Source organism: Coregonus lavaretus, assembly GCF_964263955.1.
Source record: "Coregonus lavaretus genome assembly, chromosome: 33".
In the NCBI taxonomy this organism is placed as follows: domain Eukaryota; kingdom Metazoa; phylum Chordata; class Actinopteri; order Salmoniformes; family Salmonidae; genus Coregonus; species Coregonus lavaretus.
Window position 1 is genome coordinate 34,544,917 of NC_140020.1, and position 25,352 is coordinate 34,570,268.

The window sequence follows — 25,352 nt, forward strand, 5'->3', positions numbered from 1 at the left end:
TATATATATATATATATATATATATATATATATATATATATATACACATACACACACACAGTTTTCCAACAATTGTTTACAGACAGATTATTTCACTTATAATTCACTGTATCACAATTCCAGTGGGTCATAATTTTACATACACTAAGTTGACTGTGCCTTTAAACAGCTTGGAAAATTCCAGAAAATGATGTCATGGCTTTAAAAGCTTCTGATAGGCTAATTGACATCATTTGAGTCATTTGGAGGTGTACCTGTGGATGTATCCATTCACAAAAAATGTATGCACGCATGACTGTAAGTCGCTTTGGATAAAAGCGTCTGCTAAATGGCATATTATTATTATTATTATTATTATTATGTATTTCAAGGCCTACCTTCAAACTCAGTGCCTCTTTGCTTGACATCATGGGAAAATCAAAAGAAATCAGCCATGACCTCAGAAAGAAAATTGTAGACCTCTACAAGTCTGGTTCATCCTTGGTAGCAGTATTCAAACACCTGAAGGTACCACGTTCATCTGTACAAACAATAGTACGCAAGTATAAACACCATGCGACCGTGCATCCGTCATACCGCTCAGGAAGGAGACGCATTCGGTCTCCTAGAGATGTACGTACTTTGGTGAGAAAAGTGCGAATCAATCCCAGAACAACCGCAAAGGACCTTGTGAAGATGCTGGAGGAAACAGGTACAAAAGTATCTATATCCACAGTAAAACAAGTCCTATATCGACATAACCTGAAAGGCTGCTCAGCAAGGAAGAAGCCACTGCTCCAAAACCGCCATAAAAAAGCCAGACTATGTTTTGCAACTGCACATGGGGACAAAGATCATACTTTTTTGAGAAATGTCCTCTGGTCTGATGAAACAAAAATATAACTTTTTGGCCATAATGACCATCGTTATGTTTGGAGGAAAAGGGGGGTTGCTTGCAAGCCGAAGAACACCATCACAACCGTGAAGCATGGGGGTGGCAGCATCATGCTTTGGGATGCTTTGCTGCAGGAGGGAATGATGCACTTCACAAAATAGATGGCATCATGAGGAAGGAAAATTATGTGGGAACATCTCAAGACATCAATCAGGAAGGTAAAGCTTGGTCGCAAATGCGTCTTCCAAATGGACAATGACCCCAAGCATACTTCCAAAGTTGTGGCAAAATGGCTTAAGCACAACAAAGTCAAGGTATTGGAGTGGCCATCACAAAGCCCTGACCTCAATCCTATAGAAAATGTTTGGGCAGAACTGAAAAGGTGTGTGCGAGCAAGGAGGCCTACAAACCTGACTCAGTTACACCAGCTCTGTCAGGAGGAATGGGCCAAAATTCACCCAACATATTGTGGGAAGCTTGTGGAAGGCTACCCGAAATGTTAAACAATTTAAAGGCAATGCTACCAAATACTAATTGAGTGTATGTAAACTTCTGACCCACTGGGAATGATGAAATAAATAAAAGCTTAAATAAATCATTCTCTCTATTATTATTCTGACATTTCACATTCTTAAAATAAAGTGGTGATCCTAGCTGACCTAAAACAGGGAATTTTTACTAGGTTTAAATATCAGGAATTGTGAAAAACTGAGTGTAAATGTATTTGGCTAAGGTGTATGTAAACTTCCGACTTCAACTGTATACAGTGAGGGAAAAAAGTATTCGATCCCCTGCTGATGTTGTACATTTGCCCACTGACAAAGAAATGATCAGTATATAATTTAAATGGTAGGTTTATTTGAAATCCAGAAAAACGCATGTCAAAAATGTTATAAATTGATTTGCATTTTAATGAGGGAAATAAGTATTTGACCCCTCTGAAAAACATGACTTAGTACTTGGTGGCAAAACTCTTGTTGGCAATCACAGAGGTCAGACGTTTTTTGTAGTTGGCCACCAGGTTTGCACACATCTCAGGAGGGATTTTGTCCCACTCCTCTTTGCAGATCTTCTCCAAGTCATTAAGGTTTCGAGGCTGACGTTTGGCAACTCGAACCTTCAGCTCCCTCCACAGATTTTCTATGGGATTAAGGTCTGGAGACTGGCTAGGCCACTCCAGGACCTTAATGTGCCTCTTCTTGAGCCACTCCTTTGTTGCCTTGGCCGTGTGTTTTGGGTCATTGTCATGCTGGAATACCCATCCACGACCCATTTTCAATGCCCTGGCTGAGGGAAGGAGGTTCTCACCCAAGATTTGATGGTACATGGCCCCGTCCATCGTCCCTTTGATGCGGTGAAGTTGTCCTGTCCCCTTAGCAGAAAAACACCCCCAAAGCATAATGTTTCCACCTCCATGTTTGAGGGTGGGGATGGTGTTCTTGGGGTCATAGGCAGCATTCCTCCTCCTCTAAACACGGCGAGTTGAGTTGATGCCAAAGAGCTCCATTTTTGTCTCATCTGACCACAACACTTTCACCCAGTTCTCCTCTGAATCATTCAGATGTTCATTGGCAAACTTCAGACGTGCATGTATATGTGCTTTCTTGAGCAGGGGGACCTTGCGGGCGCTGCAGGATTTCAGTCCTTCACGGCGTAATGTGTTACCAATTGTTTTCTTGGTGACTATGGTCCCAGCTGCCTTGAGATCATTGACAAGATCCTCCCGTGTAGTTCTGGGCTGATTCCTCACCATTCTCATGATCATTGCAACTCCACGAGGTGAGATCTTGCATGGAACCCCAGGCCGAGGGAGATTGACAGTTCTTTTGTGTTTCTTCCATTTGCGAATAATCGCACCAACTGTTGTCACCTTCTCACCAAGCTGCTTGGCGATGGTCTTGTAGCCCATTCCAGCCTTGTGTAGGTCTACAATCTTGTCCCTGACATCCTTGGAGAGCTCTTTGGTCTTGGCCATGGTGGAGAGTTTGGAATCTGATTGATTGATTGCTTCTGTGGACATGTATCTTTTATACAGGTAACAAACTGAGATTAGGAGCACTCCCTTTAAGAGTGTGCTCCTAATCTCAGCTCATTACCTGTATAAAAGACACCTGGGAGCCAGAAATCTTTCTGATTGAGAGGGGGTCAAATACTTGTTTCCCTCATTAAAATGCAAATCAATTTCTAACATTTTTGACATGCGTTTTTCTGGATTTTTTTGTTGTTATTCTGTCTCTCACTGTTCAAATAAACCTACCATTAAAATTATAGACTGATCATTTCTTTGTCAGTGGGCAAACGTACAAAATCAGCAGGGGATCAAATACTTTTTTCCCCTCACTGTGTATATATACACTGCTCAAAAAAATAAAGGGAACACTTAAACAACACAATGTAACTCCAAGTCAATCACACTTCTGTGAAATAAAACTGTCCACTTAGGAAGCAACACTGATTGACAATACATTTCACATGCTGTTGTGCAAATGGAATAGAAAACAGGTGGAAATTATAGGCAATTAGCAAGACACCCCCCATAAAGGACTGGTTTTGCAGGTGGTGACCACAGACCACTTCTCAGTTCCTATGCTTCCTGGCTGATGTTTTGGTCACTTTTGAATGCTGGCGGTGCTTTCACTCTAGTGGTAGCATGAGACGGAGTCTACAACCCACACAAGTGGCTCAGGTAGTGCAGCTCATCCAGGATGGCACATCAATGCGAGCTGTGGCAAGAAGTTTGCTGTGTCTGTCAGCGTAGTGTCCAGAGCATGGTGGCACTACCAGGAGACAGGCCAGTACATCAGGAGACGTGGAGGAGGCCGTAGGAGGCAACAACCCAGCAGCAGGACTGCTACCTCTGCCTTTGTGCAAGGAGGAGCAGGAGGAGCACTGCCAGAGTCCTGCAAAATGACCTCCAGCAGGCCACAAATGTGCATGTGTCTGCTCAAACGGTCAGAAACAGACTCCACGAGGGTGGTATGAGGGCCCGACGTCCACAGGTGGGGGTTGTGCTTACAGCCCAACAACGTGCAGGACATTTGGCATTTGCCAGAGAACACCAAGATTGGCAAATTCGCCACTGGCGCCCTGTGCTCTTCACAGATGAAAGCAGGTTCACACTGAGCACATGTAACAGACGTGACAGAGTCTGGAGACGCCGTGGAGAACGTTCTGCTGCCTGCAACATCCTCCAGCATGACCAGTTTGGCGGTGGGTCAGTCATGGTGTGGGGTGGCATTTCTTTGGGGGGCCGCACAGCCTCCATGTGCTCGCCAGAGGTAGCCTGGCTGCCATTAGGTACCGAGATGAGATCCTCAGACCCCTTGTGAGACCATATGCTGGTGCGGTTGGCCCTGGGTTCCTCCTAATGCAAGACAATGCTAGACCTCATGTGGCTGGAGTGTGTCAGCAGTTCCTGCAAGAGGAAGGCATTGATGCTATAGACTGGCCCGCCCGTTCCCCAGACCTGAATCCAATTGAGCACATCTGGGACATCATGTCTCGCTCCATCCACCAACGCCACGTTGCACCACAGACTGTCCAGGAGTTGACAGATGCTTTAGTCCAGGACTGGGAGGAGATCCCTCAGGAGACCATCCGCCACCTCATCAGGAGCATGCCCAGGCATTGTAGGGAGGTCATACAGGCACGTGGAGGCCACACACACTACTGAACCTCATTTTGACTTGTTTTAAGGACATTACATCAAAGTTGGATCAGCCTGTAGTGTGGTTTTCCACTTTAATTTTGAGGGTGACTCCAAATCCAGACCTCCATGGGTTGATAAATTTGATTTCCATTGATAATTTTTGTGTGATTTTGTTGTCAGCACATTCAACTATGTAAAGAAAAAAAGTATTTAATAAGATTATTTCATTCATTCAGATCTAGGATGTGTTATTTTAGTGTTCCCTTAATTTTTTTGAGCAGTGTATATATATATATATATATATATATAAAAATAAAATATACACATATACATACATATTCTTTTTTTTTGGTATTCTTTCTTGCATTTTACATTTTAGTCATTTTAGCAGACGCTCTTATCCAGAGCGACTTACAGTTTTAGTGAGTGCATACATTTTTCATAAAACTACATTGTTGGTTAAGGGCTTGTAAGTAAGCATTTCACTGTAAGGTCTACTGTTTCATTCGGCGCACGTGACAAATACCATTTTATTTTATTTTTGTTGACTGCTGTTGTTAGGTCAGAACACTCAGATCAACCGTACTCCTCGCCCAGAGTGTCCAGTGTGCGGTCTGAACTGACAATTTGACAACGCTCTGTGTTTACGAACGCCCAGAGCACACTCTGGCACTCCAGATTAAATTGACGAACACACCCGTAGTATAAACCAGCCTTTAGTCTTAATCTTTGGTTGTTTAGTACATAGCCTCACATGTGAATCCTTAAAGAGATAGGTGGAGCTAAAGCTTAAGAGGGTGTGAACGATGCTGAATGGGTGTAGACAAAGAAGATCTCTCCAGTAGGTTAACCAAAACATTTAAGGGCCATTTTCTCAAAAGTGAGGTTACAAGTTCATCAACTTTCAAAGCAGAATTACTTTCCCATTGTTCCTCAACTGTAGTGTATGATATACAATTTTCTAGCTCTGAGTCTCTACTTTTATCCAATGTAAAAAAACACAATTTCAAATTTTGCTTCACAAGGCCGAATCGAGCCGATTGGTCACATATTGACTTTACTAGCTAGCTAGCCAATTTGACGTGGTCCATCAATCAATGTCGCCTATCATGTCTGTCAGTAGCAATCGTGATTTAAACACTCTTAAAAACAATGTTGAAAAGGGGATAATGTTAGCGAACTTCGCAAGGTAGGCCTACGTTGGTTGTAGAAAAAAAGTACATCAGGTCTACTTACCACTATTTTACATTTACATTTTAGTCATTTAGCAGACTTACAGTTAGTGAGTGCATACATTTTCATACTGTCATGGGAATAGTGTACAGTACTTCTGTTTTGAGTTAGTGGCTGTGCTGCATTTACATCACTGCTGGCACAGAGATCCTCATCCCTAGCTGCTCCGCGTGTCGACGTCTCAGGCAGGACATGCTGGATGTACTCTGCACTTCCTGTTGATAACGTCTGTATGCCTGATTACCTGTCTATCTCTCTTCTCTCCCCTCCCACCCAGAGTGGAGCGGATTCACTGAGCTACATGGTTAATGGGACATCATCTCACATCAGAGAACATTTGAGACAATAAAAAAGGAGCACAAGCAAACTAGTGCAATACTGGCCAATGGGGAATAAAATATGTTAAGAAACAGGAAAACAGTCGCTACTTGTTATTTTGTGTTTTTCGTCTTGGACAGGCCCAAAGAAACAGGGCTAAGTTCATACGTGTGCATGCCAAGAATCCAAACAGCCAATTTCATGGAAATGTGTCACAAAACACGAGAGACTTGCATATGTTGCGTGTTTCCTTACATGTAACTATACCTTATATTTTGAGGGCTTTAGCTTTTATTTAAGTTTAGCCCTTTTTACACTTTTCAAATACCTTCAAAATAGAAATTCCCTGCATTAAGAACCAGTTAAGCTATACTTAACTAAGACTCTTTCAGAAATAGCCAAACAACTTCAGTTTAAGGGGAAAATTAGAGGATAAGACATCTCATGTAGCGTTAGCCGCTGACATAGCATTACCATCACTGTCTGATAGGATGACATAATGACAGACATGGCTACAGCAATGTCAGCATCACAGAGGGGCTTAGCCACCCCAGTATAAACCCTCTGATGTGGTTGCTAATGGTAGCTAGCTGCGGCTAAACTTTGAGCTGAAAGGAGGGAAGAAAAAGAGGGGGTAAACCACAAGTAGAATTAGTAATACAGTACCAGCCAGTATAGCCCACACAAGAGCACAGTGCTTTACAGTAGTCTATCAGTCCTTTCTCTCCATTATAATCCCTCTGGTCCGTGAGTTAACAGATTGCAGTGGTACTGTGTTTGTGTTCTACGGTAAATAAATAGTTTGGATTCATCATTATGACTTAGGAAACATACAAGCTGTTCCTGGCTGCCTTTGGCTTATCCCCAACTCTGACCAGTCAGCCTTTCCAGATGGCCAACAACCTCTCCGTTAAACCCTAGCAGTACAAAAGCAAGGTTGATATGAGCCAGGCACCAGTTCTCTCATCCACAGTTATTCCTGTCCATGTGACCATGTAGCTCAGAGTTTATCTTGGTCAAGTGGTCAGGAAAAACTCCTGGCCCAACTCATCGCTACTGATCACCACAGTCCAGACAGTTCAGTTCAGGCCAGCCCCTGCTCTCAAAGAAAATACCATGGCTTGTACTTTACCTCAAAGTTAGCCTGGGTAAGTGGCCAACACTACAACAGACCTCTCCAAGTCAACATAATAACATATAAACATGGGCCAAATGTTACCAGGCTTAATCAAAACAGCCAGAACTTTAGGTCAGCTCCAAACAGACACGTAGCCAGACCTCTCTTCACACACAAGCACACACACACACACACACACACACACACACGCCAGATAAACTCTGAACACGTAGCCAAATCTAGCTAGCCTAGACACCTTTACAAACACAGAAATGTGTGTCCCACCCAAAAAAAAAACACACTCTAATTCTCCAATTTGTGAGTTGGATTGATAAATCTGTCACCGCACAGAGAGAGAGACGGGGGAATGTGAGACAGGAAAAAGAGACTGAAAGAGAGGTGGATCAAAGAGAGAAGAGGCGAGAGAATCATATAGAAAGGTGGTAGGTAGAAGGGTGGTACTAGTGGATGAAAGAAAGTGTGGATAAGGGTTGAAAAAGAAAGGATAGAAAGAGGGTGAGAAGAAATAGAAGGCAGACCGATGCAGCTGGCCAGACACAAGGCCCCAGTGTGTGTGTATGTAAGTGTGTGTGTATGTATGTGTGTGTGTCTGTCTGTTTGTCAGTATTTGGTATTTAGAGTGAGTTCACACACAGCTCCTCAAGACATAGACGTCACCCTTATCCTGCCTGGGCTGGACTGGCACACACACAGTGGCAGCACATCAGAGAGAGATGGAGGAAAGAAAAGGGGAGTGTGAAAGAAAGACAAAAACAAGGAGAGGGAAAGAGAAAGAGGGTGGAGAGCGAAGGATCAGATGAAGTGTGACGTAGAGAATGATGGAGTGATGAAAAAGAAAGAGGGACTGCTTTATTAATGGTCTTACCCTGGGAGCTGGGGGTCCGTGGTCATCGAGATACGTGGATTCTCCTGTGAAGAAACAGAGGTATAGATATGTAGAATGTGATAATATTCAGAGGGACTACAGTCCAACAGTGTTCAATTGTATTATGGCAAATCCACTGGCAGCACAGATTCCACAGGCTAGTGATCTCAAGTCAAGGGTGACCAAAGTGTTTAATAAATGTCAGACAGACAACAGGTGTAATAAAAACCTATATCCAGCCACAACAATCGTCAATAGCCACCTAGAGAAAAAACCCGTCCGGTCACGATCCCTCTAAGAAAAACAGAGCGGCCTTCACATCCACATAAAGTGTGGGAATGTCATCATGAGTGAGCAAAGGCCCATTTATATAGTATCTGTCAGTGTTAAGCCGTTTCATCTCAGGACAAAGGGTGCCTTTCAAGGGTGCCTCACACTGAGGATCTATGCTCTCCTTTCAGCCCGCTCTCCAACTCCAGGCCCAGGCTTCAGACAGCGGCCTCCTCTTCTCCGCTCTGCATGCGGAGCACGTCCAGAGACACTATACTTCCCATCACATCTAGAACATTCAGAGGCAAGGAGTGAGATATATCTACACTACCGGTCAAAGCTTTTAGAACACATGTTCATTCAAGGGTTTTTCTATATTTTAACAATTTTCTACATTGTAGAATAATAGTGAAGACATCAAAACTATGAAATAACACATATGGAATCATGTAATAACCAAAAAAAGTGTTAAACAAATCAAATTATATTTCAAATTTGAGATTCTTCAAAGTAGCCACCCTTTGCCTTGATGACAGCTTTGCACACATTCTCTCAACACGCTTCACCTGGAATGCTTTTCCAACAGGCAGGTAGCTTAGGGGTTAAGAGCGTTGTGCCAGTAACCGAAAGGTCGCTGGTTCTAATCCCCGAGCCGACTAGGTGAAAAATCTGTCGATGTGCCCTTGAGCAAGGCACTTAACCCTAATTGCTCCTGTAAGTCGCTCTGGATAAGAGCGTCTGCTAAATGACTAAAAAAAATGTTTTTTTATATGCTGAGCACTTGTTGGCTGCTTTTCCTACACTCTGCGGTCCAACTCATCCCAAACCATCTCAATTGGGTTGAGGTCGGGGGATTGTGGAGGTCAGGTCATCTGATGCAGCACTCCATCACTCTCCTTCTTGGTCAAATAACCCTTACACAGCCTGGAGGTGTGTTGGGTCATTGTCCTGTTGAAAAACAAATGATAGTCCCACTAAGCGCAAACCAGATGGGATGGCATATCGCTGCAGAATGCTGTGGTAGCCATGCTGGTTAAGTGTGCCTTGAATTCTAAATAAATCACAGACAGTGTCACCAGCAAAGCACCCCCACACCATCACACCTCCTCCTCCATGCTTCACAGTGGGTACCACACATGCGGAGATCATCCGTTCACCTACTCTGCGTCTCACAAAGACCCAACGCTTGGAACCAAAAGTCTCAAATTTGTCGAAAATAGTAAAGAATATAGAAAAACCCTTGAATGAGTAGGTGTGTCCATACTTTTGACTGGTACTAGATAGATAGATAGATAGATAGATAGATAGATAGATAGATAGATAGATAGATAGATAGATAGATAGATAGATAGATAGATAGATAGATAGATAGATAGATAGATAGATAGATAGATAGATAGATAGATAGATAGATAGATAGATAGATAGATAGATAGATAGATAGATAGATAGATAGATAGATAGATAGATAGATAGATAGATAGATAGATAGATAGATAGATAGATAGAGTGATGGGGGGGGGTGTTGTTCTTAAATATAAAGAGAATGGATGACACCTAGGAGAGTGAGTGCAACAGTTGAGACCGCTTCTAATGTATTCAGGAACAGACTCATTATTCATTGGTCTGAGCTGTGTTGACCAAAGCCTTCTCTCTTGGCTTGGGCTCATTGGTACATTAGTTCTATGCTTGTATAGGAAGTACAGTGGGGAGAACAAGTATTTGATACACTGCCAATTTTGCAGGTTTTCCTACTTACAAAGCATGTAGAGGTCTGTAATTTTTTATCATAGGTACACTTCAACTGTGAGAGACAGAATCTAAAACAAAAATCCAGAAAATCACATTGTATGATTTTTAAGTAATTAATTTGCATTTTCTTGCATGACATAAGTATTTGATCACCTACCAACCAGTAAGAATTCCGGCTGTCACAGACCTGTTAGTTTTTCTTTAAGAAGCCCTCCTGTTCTCCACTCATTACCTGTATTAACTGCACCTGTTTGAACTCGTTACCTGTATAAAAGACACCTGTCCACACACTCAATCAAACAGACTCCAACCTCTCCACAATGGCCAAGACCAGAGAGCTGTGTAAGGACATCAGGGATAAAATTGTAGACCTGCACAAGGCTGGGATGGGCTACAGGACAATAGGCAAGCAGCTTGGTGAGAAGGCAACAACTGTTGGCGCAATTATTAGAAAATGGAAGAAGTTCAAGATGACGGTCAATCACCCTCGGTCTGGGGCTCCATGCAAGATCTCACCTCGTGGGGCATCAATGATCATGAGGAAGGTGAGGAATCAGCCCAGAACTACACGGCAGGACCTGGTCAATGACCTGAAGAGAGCTGGGACCACAGTCTCAAAGAAAACTATTAGTAACACACTACGCCGTCATGGATTAAAATCCTGCAGCGCACGCAAGGTCCCCCTGCTCAAGCCAGCGCATGTCCAGGCCCGTCTGAAATTTGCCAATGACCATCTGGATGATCCAGAGGAGGAATGGGAGAAGGTCATGTGGTCTGATGAGACAAAAATATAGCTTTTTGGTCTAAACTCCACTCGCCGTGCTTGGAGGAAGAAGAAGGATGAGTACAACCCCAAGAACACCATCCCAACCGTGAAGCATGGAGGTGGAAACATCATTCTTTGGGGATGCTTTTCTGCAAAGGGGACAGGACGACTGCACCGTATTGAGGGGAAGATGGATGGGGCCATGTATCGCGAGATCTTGGCCAACAACCTCCTTCCCTCAGTAAGCGCATTGAAAATGGGTCGTGGCTGGGTCTTCCAGCATGACAACGACCCGAAACACACAGCCAGGGCAACTAAGGAGTGGCTCCGTAAGAAGCATCTCAAGGTCCTGGAGTGGCCTAGCCAGTCTCCAGACCTGAACCCAATAGAACATCTTTGGAGGGAGCTGAAAGTCCGTATTGCCCAGCGACAGCCCCGAAACCTGAAGGATCTGGAGAAGGTCTGTATGGAGGAGTGGGCCAAAATCCCTGCTGCAGTGTGTGCAAACCTGGTCAAGACCTACAGGAAACGTATGATCTCTGTAATTGCAAACAAAGGTTTCTGTACCAAATATTAAGTTCTGCTTTTCTGATGTATCAAATACTTATGTCATGCAATAAAATGCAAATTAATTACTTAAAAATCATACAATGTGATTTTCTGGATTTTTCTTTTAGATTCCGTCTCTCACAGTTGAAGTGTACCTATGATATAAATTACAGACCTCTACATGCTTTGTAAGTAGGAAAACCTGAAAAATCAGCAGTGTATCAAATACTTGTTCTCCCCACTGTACATTGCATGACTTGTAAGCACTGTTTACACTTTCTGATAGTGGTGTTTGGACTCTGGGCAATTAGTTATCTGAAGAGTGGCCTGGTGTCAGAATCACACACACACACACCACGCACACGCACACACACACACACATCCCAGCAAGATCCTTGCAGCCCTCTAAGTTATATAGTGTCAGCGTGACTTCCTACAGCACTTCTGTAGTACATTAGTTTAGCAGCTGCTACAGTATATTAATATGGAGACAGCTGCACTGCACACACACCCTCAGGTGTGTCTGCTGCACACACACACACACACACACACACACACACACATTCTTGCTGAGGAATGCTGAGGGAGGCTTGGGTTGGCAGGTCGTGCAGAGGCATCTGAGGTCGTCCCAGGGTGGGGAAACGAGAGACAGATCCTCCCTGTCGTTCATCTTCAGGGCCAACCCCCTTTGTGTGTTTCTCATTTGCTCTTTGCATCGGGGATTGGAACTCATTTCTTCCAGGGCACATGCTCGTAAAAACAGACAGCTGCCATCCACCCACACCACCCACAACGACAGGAGCGGTGGAATCTACTGAGCCTTCATGGAGTTCTGTGTTCTTCTTTAGTCCCCTGTTCATTGTCACTTAAATCAGAGCCATTTTGGCTGCATTCACAACTGAACACAGCCCACACAGACTTAAACTATGGTTGGATTATTTGGTTTCATGCTATGGCTATAAATTCTATGATTGTTTGGAGTACAAACTTCTATGGTATACATCCTCTCACACTTGAGCCTTGATCATCTTTGATGAACAGCCCTCTTTCTCATATGACACTCAATAATTGGGGCCAACTTACAGAGGCCATACATATGGTACATGGACAACAGTGATTAAAAAAGGGTGAGAGATGCGATGGGGGTGGAAGGGAGATATTGGGTAGGAAGGGGGAGATGGGGAAGAAGGGAGAGATGGGGAAGGAAGGGAGAAATGAGGGAGGAAGGTAGAGATGGGAGAGATGGAGGAGAATGGGAGATGGAGGAAGAAGGGAGAGATAGGGGAGAAGAGCTAGGGTTCACACAGCATGAGAGGTTGATGTTCCTTGACCCTCAGATAACACCTTCAACTCTGACTCACAGCCAGCGGTTACAGAGGTAAGTGTACGTGTCATTCTCCTTCTGTATTTGTGTGTTTGTGTGTGTGTGTGTGTGTGTGTGTGTGTGTGTGTGTGTGTGTGTGTGTTTGTGTGGCGAAGGGGTTAATAGGATTAGTTTGTCACGGGACACATGGTAGTGCTACTGGCTGAGATACAGATGAAGGGTGCCCAATGTTAGGAGGTGCCATCAAACCAAACTGTTATTTTTCTCATTAGCTACCCATTTGTAGCCTATATGTTTACCCATCAGAAAAGATCAAGCTAGATGAATGAATGTGGTTGTATAAATACAGTAAATAGATTGTAATAGAGCATTCCATTTTGTAAAAGAAAACAAAGACCCTGACACGAAACATCTACACAAACTATGGAAAATTCCATCACCAAATCCCAGTCTTAGCAACAAACTTTCCAAAATTCCCAATAGCTTTTCTATAGCTTTGCCAATGCAGGGTCTTGAAAGCTATCCAAACAATGTGCATCACTGTCAACTAAAGTTAAACATCCATCCATATCAAGACGCAGACGTCAAGGTGATCCAGCATGAATCGACAAGGCCCAGTGCCCAGCCGATCCTTCCCCAGCCAGCAACAACCCAGCCCCATGCCCCTGTGCCTCGTTAGAACAAATTAACACAGCCTCTACACGAGCTGGTCTCTGGCTGGGGTCAAAGGTTAGTTTCTCAGACTTTGGGCCAGCCTTGTTCAGCCCAGAAATGTGCCACGGAATCGCAAAATAATTGGAACCAAAAGCGACACAGGAGCAGAATTCAACGTGCAGCAGTGGTGTGTTTGCTGAGAGAGAGACTCTGGGGTAATGGGTTCCAGTCTGGTCTGTGGAGGGTTAGCATGGTTAGGAAGAAACTCACTAATATATAAATAGAGGGAAATAGAGAGTGATGGGGGGAGAGAAAGAAAAAAAGAGAGAGGGGGAGTCAGAGAGATATTGCATGGCCAAAAGGATGTTGGGCGATTAGGCCTGGCTCGCCGTCGGCATTCCATTTCATCCCAAAGGTGTTCGATGGGGTTGAGGTCAGGGCTCTGTGCAGGCCTGTCAAGTTCTTCCACACTGATCTCGACAAACCATTTCTGTATGTACCTCGCTTTGTGCACGGGGGCATTGTCATGCTGAAACAGGAAAGGGCCTTCCCCAAACTGTTGCCACAAAGTTGGAAGCATAGAATCGTCTAGAATGTCATTGTATGCTGTAGCATTAAGATTTCCCTTCACTGGAACTAAGGGGCCTAGCCCGAACCATGAAAAACAGCCCCAGAACATTATTTCTCCTCCACCAAACTTTACAATTGGTACTATGCATTGGGGCAGGTAGCGTTCTCCTGGCATCCGCCAAACCCTGATTAGTCCGTCGGACTGCCAGATGGTGAAGCGTGATTCATCACTCCAGAGAACACGTTTCCACTGCTCCAGAGTCCAATGGTGGCGAGCTTTACACCACTCCAGACGACGCTTGGCATTGTGAATGGTGATCTTAGGCTTGTGTGCGGCTGCTCGGCCATGGGAACCCATTTCATAAAGCTCCCGACTAACAGTTATTTTACTGACGTTGCTTCCAGAGGCAGTTTGGAACTTGGTAGTGAGTGTTGCAACCGAGGGCAGACGATTTTTAAGTGCTACGCGCTTCAGCACTCGCCGGTCCCGTTCTGTGATCTTGTGAGGCCTACCACTTCACGGCTGAGCCGTTGTTGCACCTAGACGTTTCCACTTCACAGTAACAGCACTTACAGTTGACCGGGGCAGCTCTAGCAGGGCAGAAATTTGACAAACTGACTTTTTGGAAAGGTGGACTACAGGAAAAAGAAGAGGACAGAGCACGCCCCCATTCTCATCGACAGGGCTGTAGTGGAGCAGGTTGAGAGCTTCAAGTTGCTTGGTGTCCACATCACCAACAAATTAACATGGTCCAAGCACACCAAGACAGTCGTGAAGACAAAACCTATTCCCCTTAAGGAGACTGAAAAGATTTGGGATGGGTCCTCAGATCCTCAAAAGGTTCTACAGCTGCACCATCGAGAGCATCCTGACTGGTTGCATCACTGCCTGGTATGGCAACTGCTCGGGCTCCGACCGCAAGGCACTACAGAGGGTAGTGCGTACGGCCCAGTACATCACTGGGGCCAAGCTTCCTGCAATCCAGGACCTCTATACCAGGCGGTGTCAGAGGAAGGCCCTAAAAATTGTCAAAGACTCCAGCCAACCTAGTCATAGACTGGTCCCTCTGCTACCGCACGGCAAGCGGTACCGGAGCACCAAGTCTAGGTCCAAGAGGCTTCTAAACAGCTTCTACCCCGAAACCATAAGACTCCTGAATATCTAATCAAATGGCTACCCAGACTATTTGTATTGCCCCCACCCCCCCTCTTTTACGCTGCTGCTACTCTCTGTTTATTATCTATGCATAGTCACTTTAATAACTCTACCTACATGTACCTATTACCTCAATTACCTCGACTAACCGGTGCCCCCGCACATTGACTCGGTACCGGTACCCCCTGTATTGTTATTTTACAGTTGCTCTTTAATTATTAGTTACTTTTATTTAATTTTTTTAAATTGCATTATTGGTTAAGGGCTTGTAAGTAAGCATTTCACTGTAAGGTCTACACCTGTTGTATTCGGCGCATGTGACAAATACAATTTGATTTGATTTGATCAAATGACGGTACCACGTTGAAAGTCACTGAGCTCTTCAGCACAGGCCATTCTACTGCCAATGTTTGTCTATGGAAATTGCATGGCTGTGTGCTCTATTTTATACACCTGTCAGCAACGGTGTGGCTGAAATAGCCAAATCACTAATTTCAAGGGGTGTTCACATACATTAGTATATATAGTGTATTTGATTTCTCCAAAAGCCTTTGATCGCATCTCATGGACACTGCATTCATTTAAACAACACACTGAGACACACACACACACCAAAAGAGCTTGGATTGGGGCTTCTGTCACTCACTCGCTCTCTCTTTCTCTCTTTCTCAATTCTCAACATTTAACTCCAGGCCACTAACAGAAATATGAAGTGACTAAAACTCATAAGTTTGGACAACCTGAATAGAACAACACAGAAACATAGCTGTTTCCCGGGTGCCAGTTTGTTAATGCATTCAGCAACGCTCAACATCGACTTAAGCTGGCTTAAGCAGAACCTGACAAAAACCATGTATCAAAAGTTGTGTAAAAGACAAGTCTTAAAGCCATGTAGTGTATGTTAAGGAGAGTGTATTCAGGAGAGAGGACAATCATTCCATGAGGCAGTCCCAAACAATCCCTCTAGGTGCTGGAATTTCCTCTTTGGGGTTCCTGGCCCCAGTCAGGAATGCTTCAGTGAGTTTGAGAATTTCATAAACATGTACTTAACGGCATAATCCATTTGATTTGCTTCATGAAATTGGGGACTTAGCTAAGTATGGCTTAGGAAGGAAGGCATCCTGAAATAGACCAAGGTGGGAGACGAAACCATACAGGAATGGAATGGCTGCTGGGACACCGGCTAGGTAGAGAACAGACACGGAACTGAGGTTAACAACCTTTACTTTAGGATCCAATCTGCAGTCACTGTCTGGAGTGCCGCATGGAAGAACATTCCAGAACCCTGCAGCCATGGCACATTCTAGAAGCATACTGCACTGTTTCCAAGATTCCTGCAACGCTGCAACCGAGATCTATGTCTGTGTGTGTGTGTGCCAGCGATGGTCGACAGAAGGCTGTACCTGTAATTTCTCTCTCTCTCTCACACACACCTGTTACCACATGGCCCCAATGTAAAGCAGCAGTGAGGATCCCATATGTACTGTATATAGGCTTCTAGTGCATGTTAGATCACTGAATCACTGCAGTCAACTCTAGCAGTATAAAACACACCCAGTTAAACACACACACACCTATGCTTACATTTTATAACCCTCAGTGAACATGTGTGGCTAGTATATGTTGTCTTGCTGTTTTGTATTGCAAGGATGTTTGGTTGCTCTATATCCCAAAAAGATAAAACAAGTGAAAACATTGGTTGGTGTGTAGTGTGTGTGTGTGTGTGTGTGTGTGTGTGTGTGTGTGGATGTGTGTGTGGAAGTGAGTTAATTAGCATTCATTCATGTGGGTGTGTGTTAAATCAGTATATTTGAGTGTGTATGAGTATCTGTGTGTAATGTGTTAGTCTCTCGAGCCAGACGTCTTAAACTGAAGCATTCAAAGATTGCGGAAGTGTGTGTATGCATGTTTTCTAGACTGGCTGTGGGTTTGGGTAATAACAGTTTGTTGTAATTTGTGTACTTATGATCCTCAGACTGGCTGAGGGTTTGGGGACAGTATGAGCCTGTACCTGCTGTTCTAGTTACCTGCTTATGTCATGTTATAAAATCTGTATGTATGCTCCCCAGACTGGCTGTGGACCCGAGTGTTAAGCTGAATATGAGGATGGAGGTTGTGGGGGTGTTATATTATGCAAATAATGTTTTTAATAATAAAGATATTTCAAAATGTCAGATCCAGTCTGAAAACTGTCCAATAGACATCTACATGTCCTTTCACTGTTTACAGAATGCCAGCTATCCAGAATCATGCTACAATAATTGTTCCACTGAGAAAGATAAAAAAGAGACACCTTCACTCAATTTCACATGCCATGTTTGCTCCATGCACCATTATATCATCCTGTAAAATAAAGTGATTTTTGTACATGCTCTCTGTTCTCTTTGTCTTTACATTAGTAAATGTTGTATTTGATCAGGGATGTCAAACTCAATTCCTGGAGGGCCGTGTGTCTGCTGGTTTTAGTTATTTCCTTTCAATTTGTCATCCTATTTCACAAATGCTTGTACATTTTCTCTATAACTACAGTGAGGGAAATATGTATTTGATCCCCTGCTGATTTTGTACATTTGCCCACTGACAAACAAATGATCAGTCTATAATTTTAATGGTAGGTTTATTTGAATGAGAGACAGAATAACAACAAAAGAATCCAGAAAAACGCATGTCAAAAATGTTATAAATTGATTTGCATTTTAATGAGGGAAACAAGTATTTGACCCCCTCTCAATCAGAAAGATTTCTGGCTCCCAGGTGTCTTTTATACAGGTAACAAGCTGAGATTAGGAGCACACTCTTAAAGGGAGTGCTCCTAATCTCAGTTTGTTACCTGTATAAAAGACACCTTACCACAGAAGCAATCAATCAATCAGATTCCAAACTCTCCACCATGGCCAAGACCAAAGAGCTCTCCAAGGATGTCAGGGACAAGATTGTAGACCTACACAAGGCTGGAATGGGCTACAAGACCATCGCCAAGCAGCTTGGTGAGAAGGTGACAACAGTTGGTGCGATTATTCGCAAATGGAAGAAACACAAAATAACTGTCAATCTCCCTCGGCCTGGGGCTCCATGCAAGATCTCACCTTGTGGAGTTGCAATGATCATGAGAACGGTGAGGAATCAGCCCAAAACCACACAGGAGGAACTTGTTAATGATCTCAAGGCAGCTGGGACCATAGTCACCATGAAAACAATTGGTAACACACTACGCCGTGAAGGACTGAAATCTTGCAGCGCCCGCAAGGTCCCCCTGCTCAAGAAACCACATATACAGGCCCGCCTGAAGTTTGCCAATTAACATCTGAATGATTCAGAGGAGAACTGGGTGAAAGTGTTGTGGTCAGATGAGACCAAAATCGAGCACTTTGGCATCAACTCAACTCGCCGTGTTTGGAGGAGGAGGAATGCTGCCTATGACCCCAAGAACACCATCCCCACCCTCAAACATGGAGGTGGAAACATTATGCTTTGGGGTTGTTTTTCTGCTAAGGGGACAGGACAACTTCACCACATCAAAGGGACGATGGATGGGGCCATGTACCATCAAATCTTGGGTGAGAACCTCCTTCCCTCAGCCAAGGCATTGAAAATGGGTCATGAATGGGTATTCCTGCATGACAATGACCCAAAACACGGCGAAGGCAACAAAGGAGTGGCTCAAGAAGAAGCACATTAAGGTCCTGGAGTGGCCTAGCCAGTCTCCAGACCTTAATCCCATAGAAAATCTGTGGAGGGAGCTGAAGGTTCGAGTTGCCAAACGTCAGCCTTGAAACCTTAATGACTTGGAGAAGATCTGCAAAGAGGAGTGGGACAAAATCCCTCCTGAGATGTGTGCAAACCTGGTGGCCAACTACAAGAAACGTCTGACCTCTGTGATTGCCAATAAGGGTTTTGCCACCAAGTACTAAGTCATGTTTTGCAGAGGGGTCAAATACTTATTTCCCTCATTAAAAAGCAAATCAATTTATAACATTTTTGACATGCGTTCTTCTGGATTTCTTTGTTGTTATTCTGTCTCTCACTGTTCAAATAAACCTACCATTAAAATTATAGACGGATCATGTCTTTGTCAGTGGGCAAACGTACAAAATCAGCAAATACTTTTTTCCCTCACTGTAGCTACAGTAGAATGCATGGGTGATTTACATTGGTCTATGTAAACAGAGGGCATCCAAGAAGAAACATTAATAACTTCAGTGAATGTAAGGGAAAGGATTATACTGTAGTAGAGCTAGGTAACTAGCTAATTGATAACCAAAACATACATTTGATTAGCTAGCCGATTACTAATGGATAGTGAGCTAAATATATTAGCTGGCTAGCTAGCTGGATGTCTAAGTTGCTATGGTCTTAACAATGCTAGGTAGCTAGCTAGCATAAGTTGCTAGCTACCAGAAAGTAACGTTTTACAGATTGCAATTGTCTAATATGTCCTTCATTTTAGTATAGAAGGGTTGTTATAACATTTACAAAATGCACCATAATTATAATGCGGACATGGTGTTCTTCGCCATTCCAGGGCGGACTGCCAGTCGTTCTCCCCTGCTAAGCCTAGCTAGCTAGCTATCTGGGTCCACATTGGGTCAAAGATGATCTATTTTATTGACAAGATGGTCGATCGCTCTAACAATGGAAATACATGTACTCAAAGATGGAAGGCAGGCAAGAGGCGAGATCAGGTGGGACCATTCTAGCCAATGAGAGGACAGATACGCGTGGGAACAACAAGCACAACTCTGATATAAAGTCGTCTTTTTGCCACGTGCGTCCACTTATATTAGTGCTTTTATACCAACCTAACCATTATGAAACTTCTATTCGATCAAATAAGCCTAATGTAGCAAATTAGCAAATAAATATTTAGTTGACCAAATTCAACACTTTCTAATTGACCTCTATTAGAAAAAATCCTAACTTCGTGGTCTTATTTTCGTGGACAAATTTTGTGCGGAGTAAACCCTCTCGCTTTGCCTCTTCCTCTCTGATTGGGTCTGCTTCTAGCTATCGTGTTTCAGAGGGGGATCTTTAACATGAGCACAATCTGCCTGCATTTTAGGCCCCGCCTACCCAAACTCGTGATTTGTTGGTAGTTGTCTGTCTGAAGAAGACCCTCCCCGGAATTTTTTCCCCCCTTTCGAAATGTCAGGGAGAAGCTGACATCAAAGACAATACAGTAGGAAGATAGGCAGAAACTGCTTCTCCAATAGAAATCCCTGATCACACTTGGCTAGCTAAGTTCATTCGTAGCAATACGTCATCTGGTCTAACGGTCGACACGCGCCAAACTGCGCATGTGTAGGCCGTCAAATCAAAGGCACCTTCGATATATAAAATTGTTTTAGACTAAAATTAAAACGTGTCAGTTTGTCACTTTCACGAGGTTGGAGTAATAACATGTTCAACTACTTAAGACATTGGCTCAAATATAGGTTGTGCCTTCAGATTTTGAGAAAATTAACAACTAAAGAATAATTTTTCACTTCTTTAATTGACTCCTCAAACGCCAAACCCCGGCCTGGTCTGCTTGGTCTGTGTTCCGGAAGCCTTGCGATGTTGTGGCTCTGGGTTTTGAAACTCTGTGCTGACATTCTCCCCAGACCTTGTGCCGTTGCCTATAGGCTTACGTAGCTCCAAGCTCGGATATATCTGAGACTAGTGTCTTTGTGGGTGTGTGTCTGTGTGTGTGGTTACCCAGCCATTTGATTTGGTGTGTGGGAGTGGCCCTCCATTAAGACCTGTGGCTCAATCCATCTCTCTAATTACAGGGGGGAGTTAGGGTGAGGGTTAGGGTCTCCACCCACTCTGTACTGGTTTGGTTCCCCCCGCATGGTCCAGTGGTAGATGGCGTGGTCTCTCTTTTTTAGGGAGTAATAACGGTTTGCTATTATAGGTGCCTTTTCTGCTAAATACATTCACCTTTTTCTTTGGCCTCAGAGCTCAGCCTGAGTGACTCTGCTATGGACATACACACACAAGCCTTTGCAGACATGCATGCACATACACACACATATGTACACACTCACACACACCCACATCAGGGTTAGGATGGTTCAGGAAGTGTCAGCATGTCATTTGTTACCACTGTATATCACACACACCAGAACTGGACAGAAATTATACCTGGAAATGATACTCGGGCAGCTATACTTAAATCATGGATAGTGGATAGTGCAGACCTGGGCAGAAAATACCAACGTTTTAAATACTCAAGGTAGTCAAATAGAGTTTAAATAGAGTTTAAACTAAAAGGGTCCTGCCTGAGCTGAAATCAGAAAAAAAGGAGGGAAGTTTGGTTGTTCGGAAAAGTGACTCCTGGATATGGAGGATACAGAGCACTGATCTGTTCTGTCCCTATTCCCAGCCTATTGCCATTGCCAAGTGTCTAGTGAGGGGCCATATTATGGGCTGTATTATTGTGTAATCAATTTAAAGGAAGTACACAGAGTACTGCTTTTGGGTCTCTCTGGCTTTTTTCCCTCTTTTTTTTCTGTCCAACTTTTCCACAGAAACAGGTAAGACTGTGGACGCATGGGGACACGCTTATCCAGCTATCTGTCATTCTAGACTAGAATGTCTCTTTAAATCGAACTAGCTTTGGAATGAGGAAAACAAGCCATGGAAAAACAGTTCAGGACCTATACTAAATGTCAATGCCAAGCAGTGACAGGAATAGGAGAAAATCACAAAACAACACAGAACACTTCGATTCCTGGGACCACCCATACATAAAATGTATGCACGCATTACTGTAAGTCGCTTTGGATAAAAGCGTCTGCTAAATGGCATATATATATATATATATATATACACAGTGGGGAGAACAAGTATTTGATACACTGCCGATTTTGCAGGTTTTCCTACTTACAAAGCATGTAGAGGTCTGTCATTTTTATCATAGGTACACTTCAACTGTGAGAGACGGAATCTAAAACAAAAATCCAGAAAATCACATTGTATGATTTTTAAGTAATTAATTTGCATTTTATTGCATGACATAAGTATTTGATCACCTACCAACCAGTAAGAATTCCGGCTCTCACAGACCTGTTAGTTTTTCTTTAAGAAGCCCTCCTGTTCTCCACTCATTACCTGTATTAACTGCACCTGTTTGAACTCGTTACCTGTATAAAAGACACCTGTCCACACACTCAATCAAACAGACTCCAACCTATCCACAATGGCCAAGACCAGAGAGCTGTGTAAGGACATCAGGGATAAAATTGTAGATCTGCACAAGGCTGGGATGGGCTACAGGACAATACGCAAGTAGCTTGGTGAGAAGGCAACAACTGTTGGCGCAATTATTAGAAAATGGAAGAAGTTCAAGATGACGGTCAATCACCCTTGGTCTGGGGCTCCATGCAAGATCTCACCTCGTGGGGCATCAATGATCATGAGGAAGGTGAGGGATCAGCCCAGAACTACACGGCAGGACCTGGTCAATGACCTGAAGAGAGCTGGGACCACAGTCTCAAAGAAAACCATTAGTAACAAACTACGCCGTCATGGATTAAAATCCTGCAGCGCACGCAAGGTCCCCCTGCTCAAGCCAGCGCATGTCCAGGCCCGTCTGAAGTTTGCCAATGACCATCTGGATGATCCAGAGGAGGAATGGGAGAAGGTCATGTGGTCTGATGAGACAAAAATAGAGCTTTTTGGTCTAAACTCCACTCGCCGTGTTTGGAGGAAGAAGAAGGATGAGTACAACCCCAAGAACACCATCCCAACTGTGAAGCATGGAGGTGGAAACATCATTCTTTGGGGATGCTTTTCTGCAAAGGGGACAGGACGACTGCACCGTATTGAGGGGAGGATGGATGGGGCCATGTATCGCGAGATCTTGGCCAACAACCTCCTTCCCTCAGTAAGAGCATTGAATATGGGTCGTGGCTGGGTCTTCCAGCATGACAACGACCCGAAACACACAGCCAGGGCAACTAAGGAGTGGCTCCGTAAGAAGCATCTCAAGGTCCTGGAGTGGCCTAGCCAGTCTCCAGACCTGAACCCAATAGAAAATCTTTGGAGGGAGCTGAAAGTCCGTATTGCCCAGCGACAGCTCCGAAACCTGAAGGATCTGGAGAAGGTCTGTATGGAGGAGTGGGCCAAAATCCCTGCTGCAGTGTGTGCAAACCTGGTCAAGACCTACAGGAAACGTATGTCTGTAATCTCTGTAATTGCAAACAAAGGTTTCTGTACCAAATATTAAGTCCTGCTTTTCTGATGTATCAAATACTTACGTCATGCAATAAAATGCAAATTCATTACTTAAAAATCATACAATGTGATTTTCTGGATTTTTGTTTTAGATTCCGTCTCTCACAGTTGAAGTGTACCTATGATAAAAATGACAGACCTCTACATGCTTTGTAAGTAGGAAAACCTGCAAAATCGGCAGTGTATCAAATACTTGTTCTCCCCACTGTATATATATATATATATACAGTGAGGGAAAACAGTATTTGATCCCCTGCTGATTTTGTACGTTTGCCCACTGACAAAGAAATTATCAGTCTATAATTTTAATGGTAGGTTTATTTGAGCAGTGAGAGACAGAATAACAACTACAAAATCCAGCTGCAATTTCTGAGGCTGGTAACTCTAATGAACAGAGGTAACTCTGGGTCTTCCTTTCCTATGCCGGTCCTCATGAGAGCCAGTTTCATCATAGCACTTGATGGTTTTTGCGACTGCACTTAAAGAAACGTTAAAAGTTCTTGAAATGTTCTGCATTGATTGACCTTCCTGTCTTAAAGTAATGATGGACTGTAGTTTCTCTTTTCTTATTTGAGCTGTTCTTGCCATAATATGGACTTGGTCTTTTACCAAATAGGGCTATCTTCTGTATACCACCCCTACCTTGTCACAACACAACTGATTGGCTCAAATGCATTAAGAATGAAAGAAATTCCACAAATTAACTTTTAACAAGGCACACCTGTTAATTGGAATGCATTCCAGGTGACTACCTCATGAAGCTGGTTGAGAGAATGCCAAGAGTGTGCAAAGCTGTCATCAAGGCAAAGGGTGGCTACTTTGAAGAAACGCAAATATAAAATATATTTTGATTTGTTTAACACTTTTTTGGTTACTACATGATTCCAAATGTGTTATTTCATAGTTTTGATGTCTTCACTACTATTCTACAATGTAGAAAATAGTAAAAATGAAGAAAAACCCTTGAATGAGTAGGTGTGTCCAAACTTTTGACTGGTACTATATATATAATATATTTGAGGATAATTGACACATAACAATGCCTTCCTCTTTCCAAGGATAAACTTCCACCAGCCAGCGTCACAGTAACAGGGACAGGAAGTGATGTCAGTGAACTCTGATAGCGTACAAGCTCTGTCAGCTAATTCTGTATGTGTGCCACATTGTGTCATTTCCTGTTTGACGACACCAGGGTAGGGTTAAGTACAGTCAGCACATACACTACCGTTCAAAAGTTTGGGGTCACTTAGAAATGTCCTTGTTTTCATCAAATTGATTTTTAATGGAATATCTACAGTTGAAGTCGGAAGTTTACATACACCTTAGCCAAATACATTTAAACTCAGTTCTTCACAATTCCTGACATTTAATCCTAGTAAAAATTCCTGTTTTAGGTCAGTTAGGATCACCACTTTATTTTAAGAATGTGAAATGTCAGAATAATAGTAGAGAGAATGATTTATTTAAGCTTTTATTTCATTCATCACATTCCCAGTGGGTCAGAATACTCAATACTCAATTAGTATTTGGTTGCATTGCCTTTAAATTGTTTAACTTGGGTCAAACATTTCAGGTAGCCTTCCACAATCTTCCCATAATAAGTTGGGTGAATTTTGGCCCATTCCTCCTGACAGAGCTGGTGTAACTGAGTCAGGTTTGTAGGCCTCCTTGCTCGCACACGCTTTTTCAGTTCTGCCCACACATTTTCTATAGGATTGAGGTCAGGGCTTTGTGATGGCCACTCCAATACCTTGACTTTGTTGTCCTTAAGCCATTTTGCCACAACTTTGGAAGTATGCTTGGGATCATTGTCCATTTGGAAGACCCATTTGCGACCAAGCTTTAACTTCCTGACTGATGTCTTGACATGTTGCTTCAATATATCCACCTAATTTTGCTTCCTCGTGATGCCATCTATTTTGTGAAGTGCACCAGTCCCTCCTGCAGCAAAGCACCCCCACAGCATGATGCTGCCACCCCGTGCTTCACGGTTGGGATGGTGTTCTTCGGCTTGCAA

The 25,352-nt window shown here is 43.4% G+C and overlaps 1 protein-coding gene across 1 annotated transcript in view; it reads right to left on the reverse strand.

Annotated features, from left to right (window-relative positions):
• The window catches only part of LOC311108418 (uronyl 2-sulfotransferase-like), a gene marked incomplete at its 5' end in the record, with an annotated part of 67,188 nt that overhangs the window by 13,742 nt on the left and 28,094 nt on the right, over window positions 1–25,352 (reverse strand). The window contains one exon of the mRNA XM_084151043.1: window positions 8,078–8,121. Coding sequence (XP_084007169.1) covers window positions 8,078–8,121 — 44 coding nt within the window. The remainder of the gene's footprint in view (window positions 1–8,077; window positions 8,122–25,352) is intronic.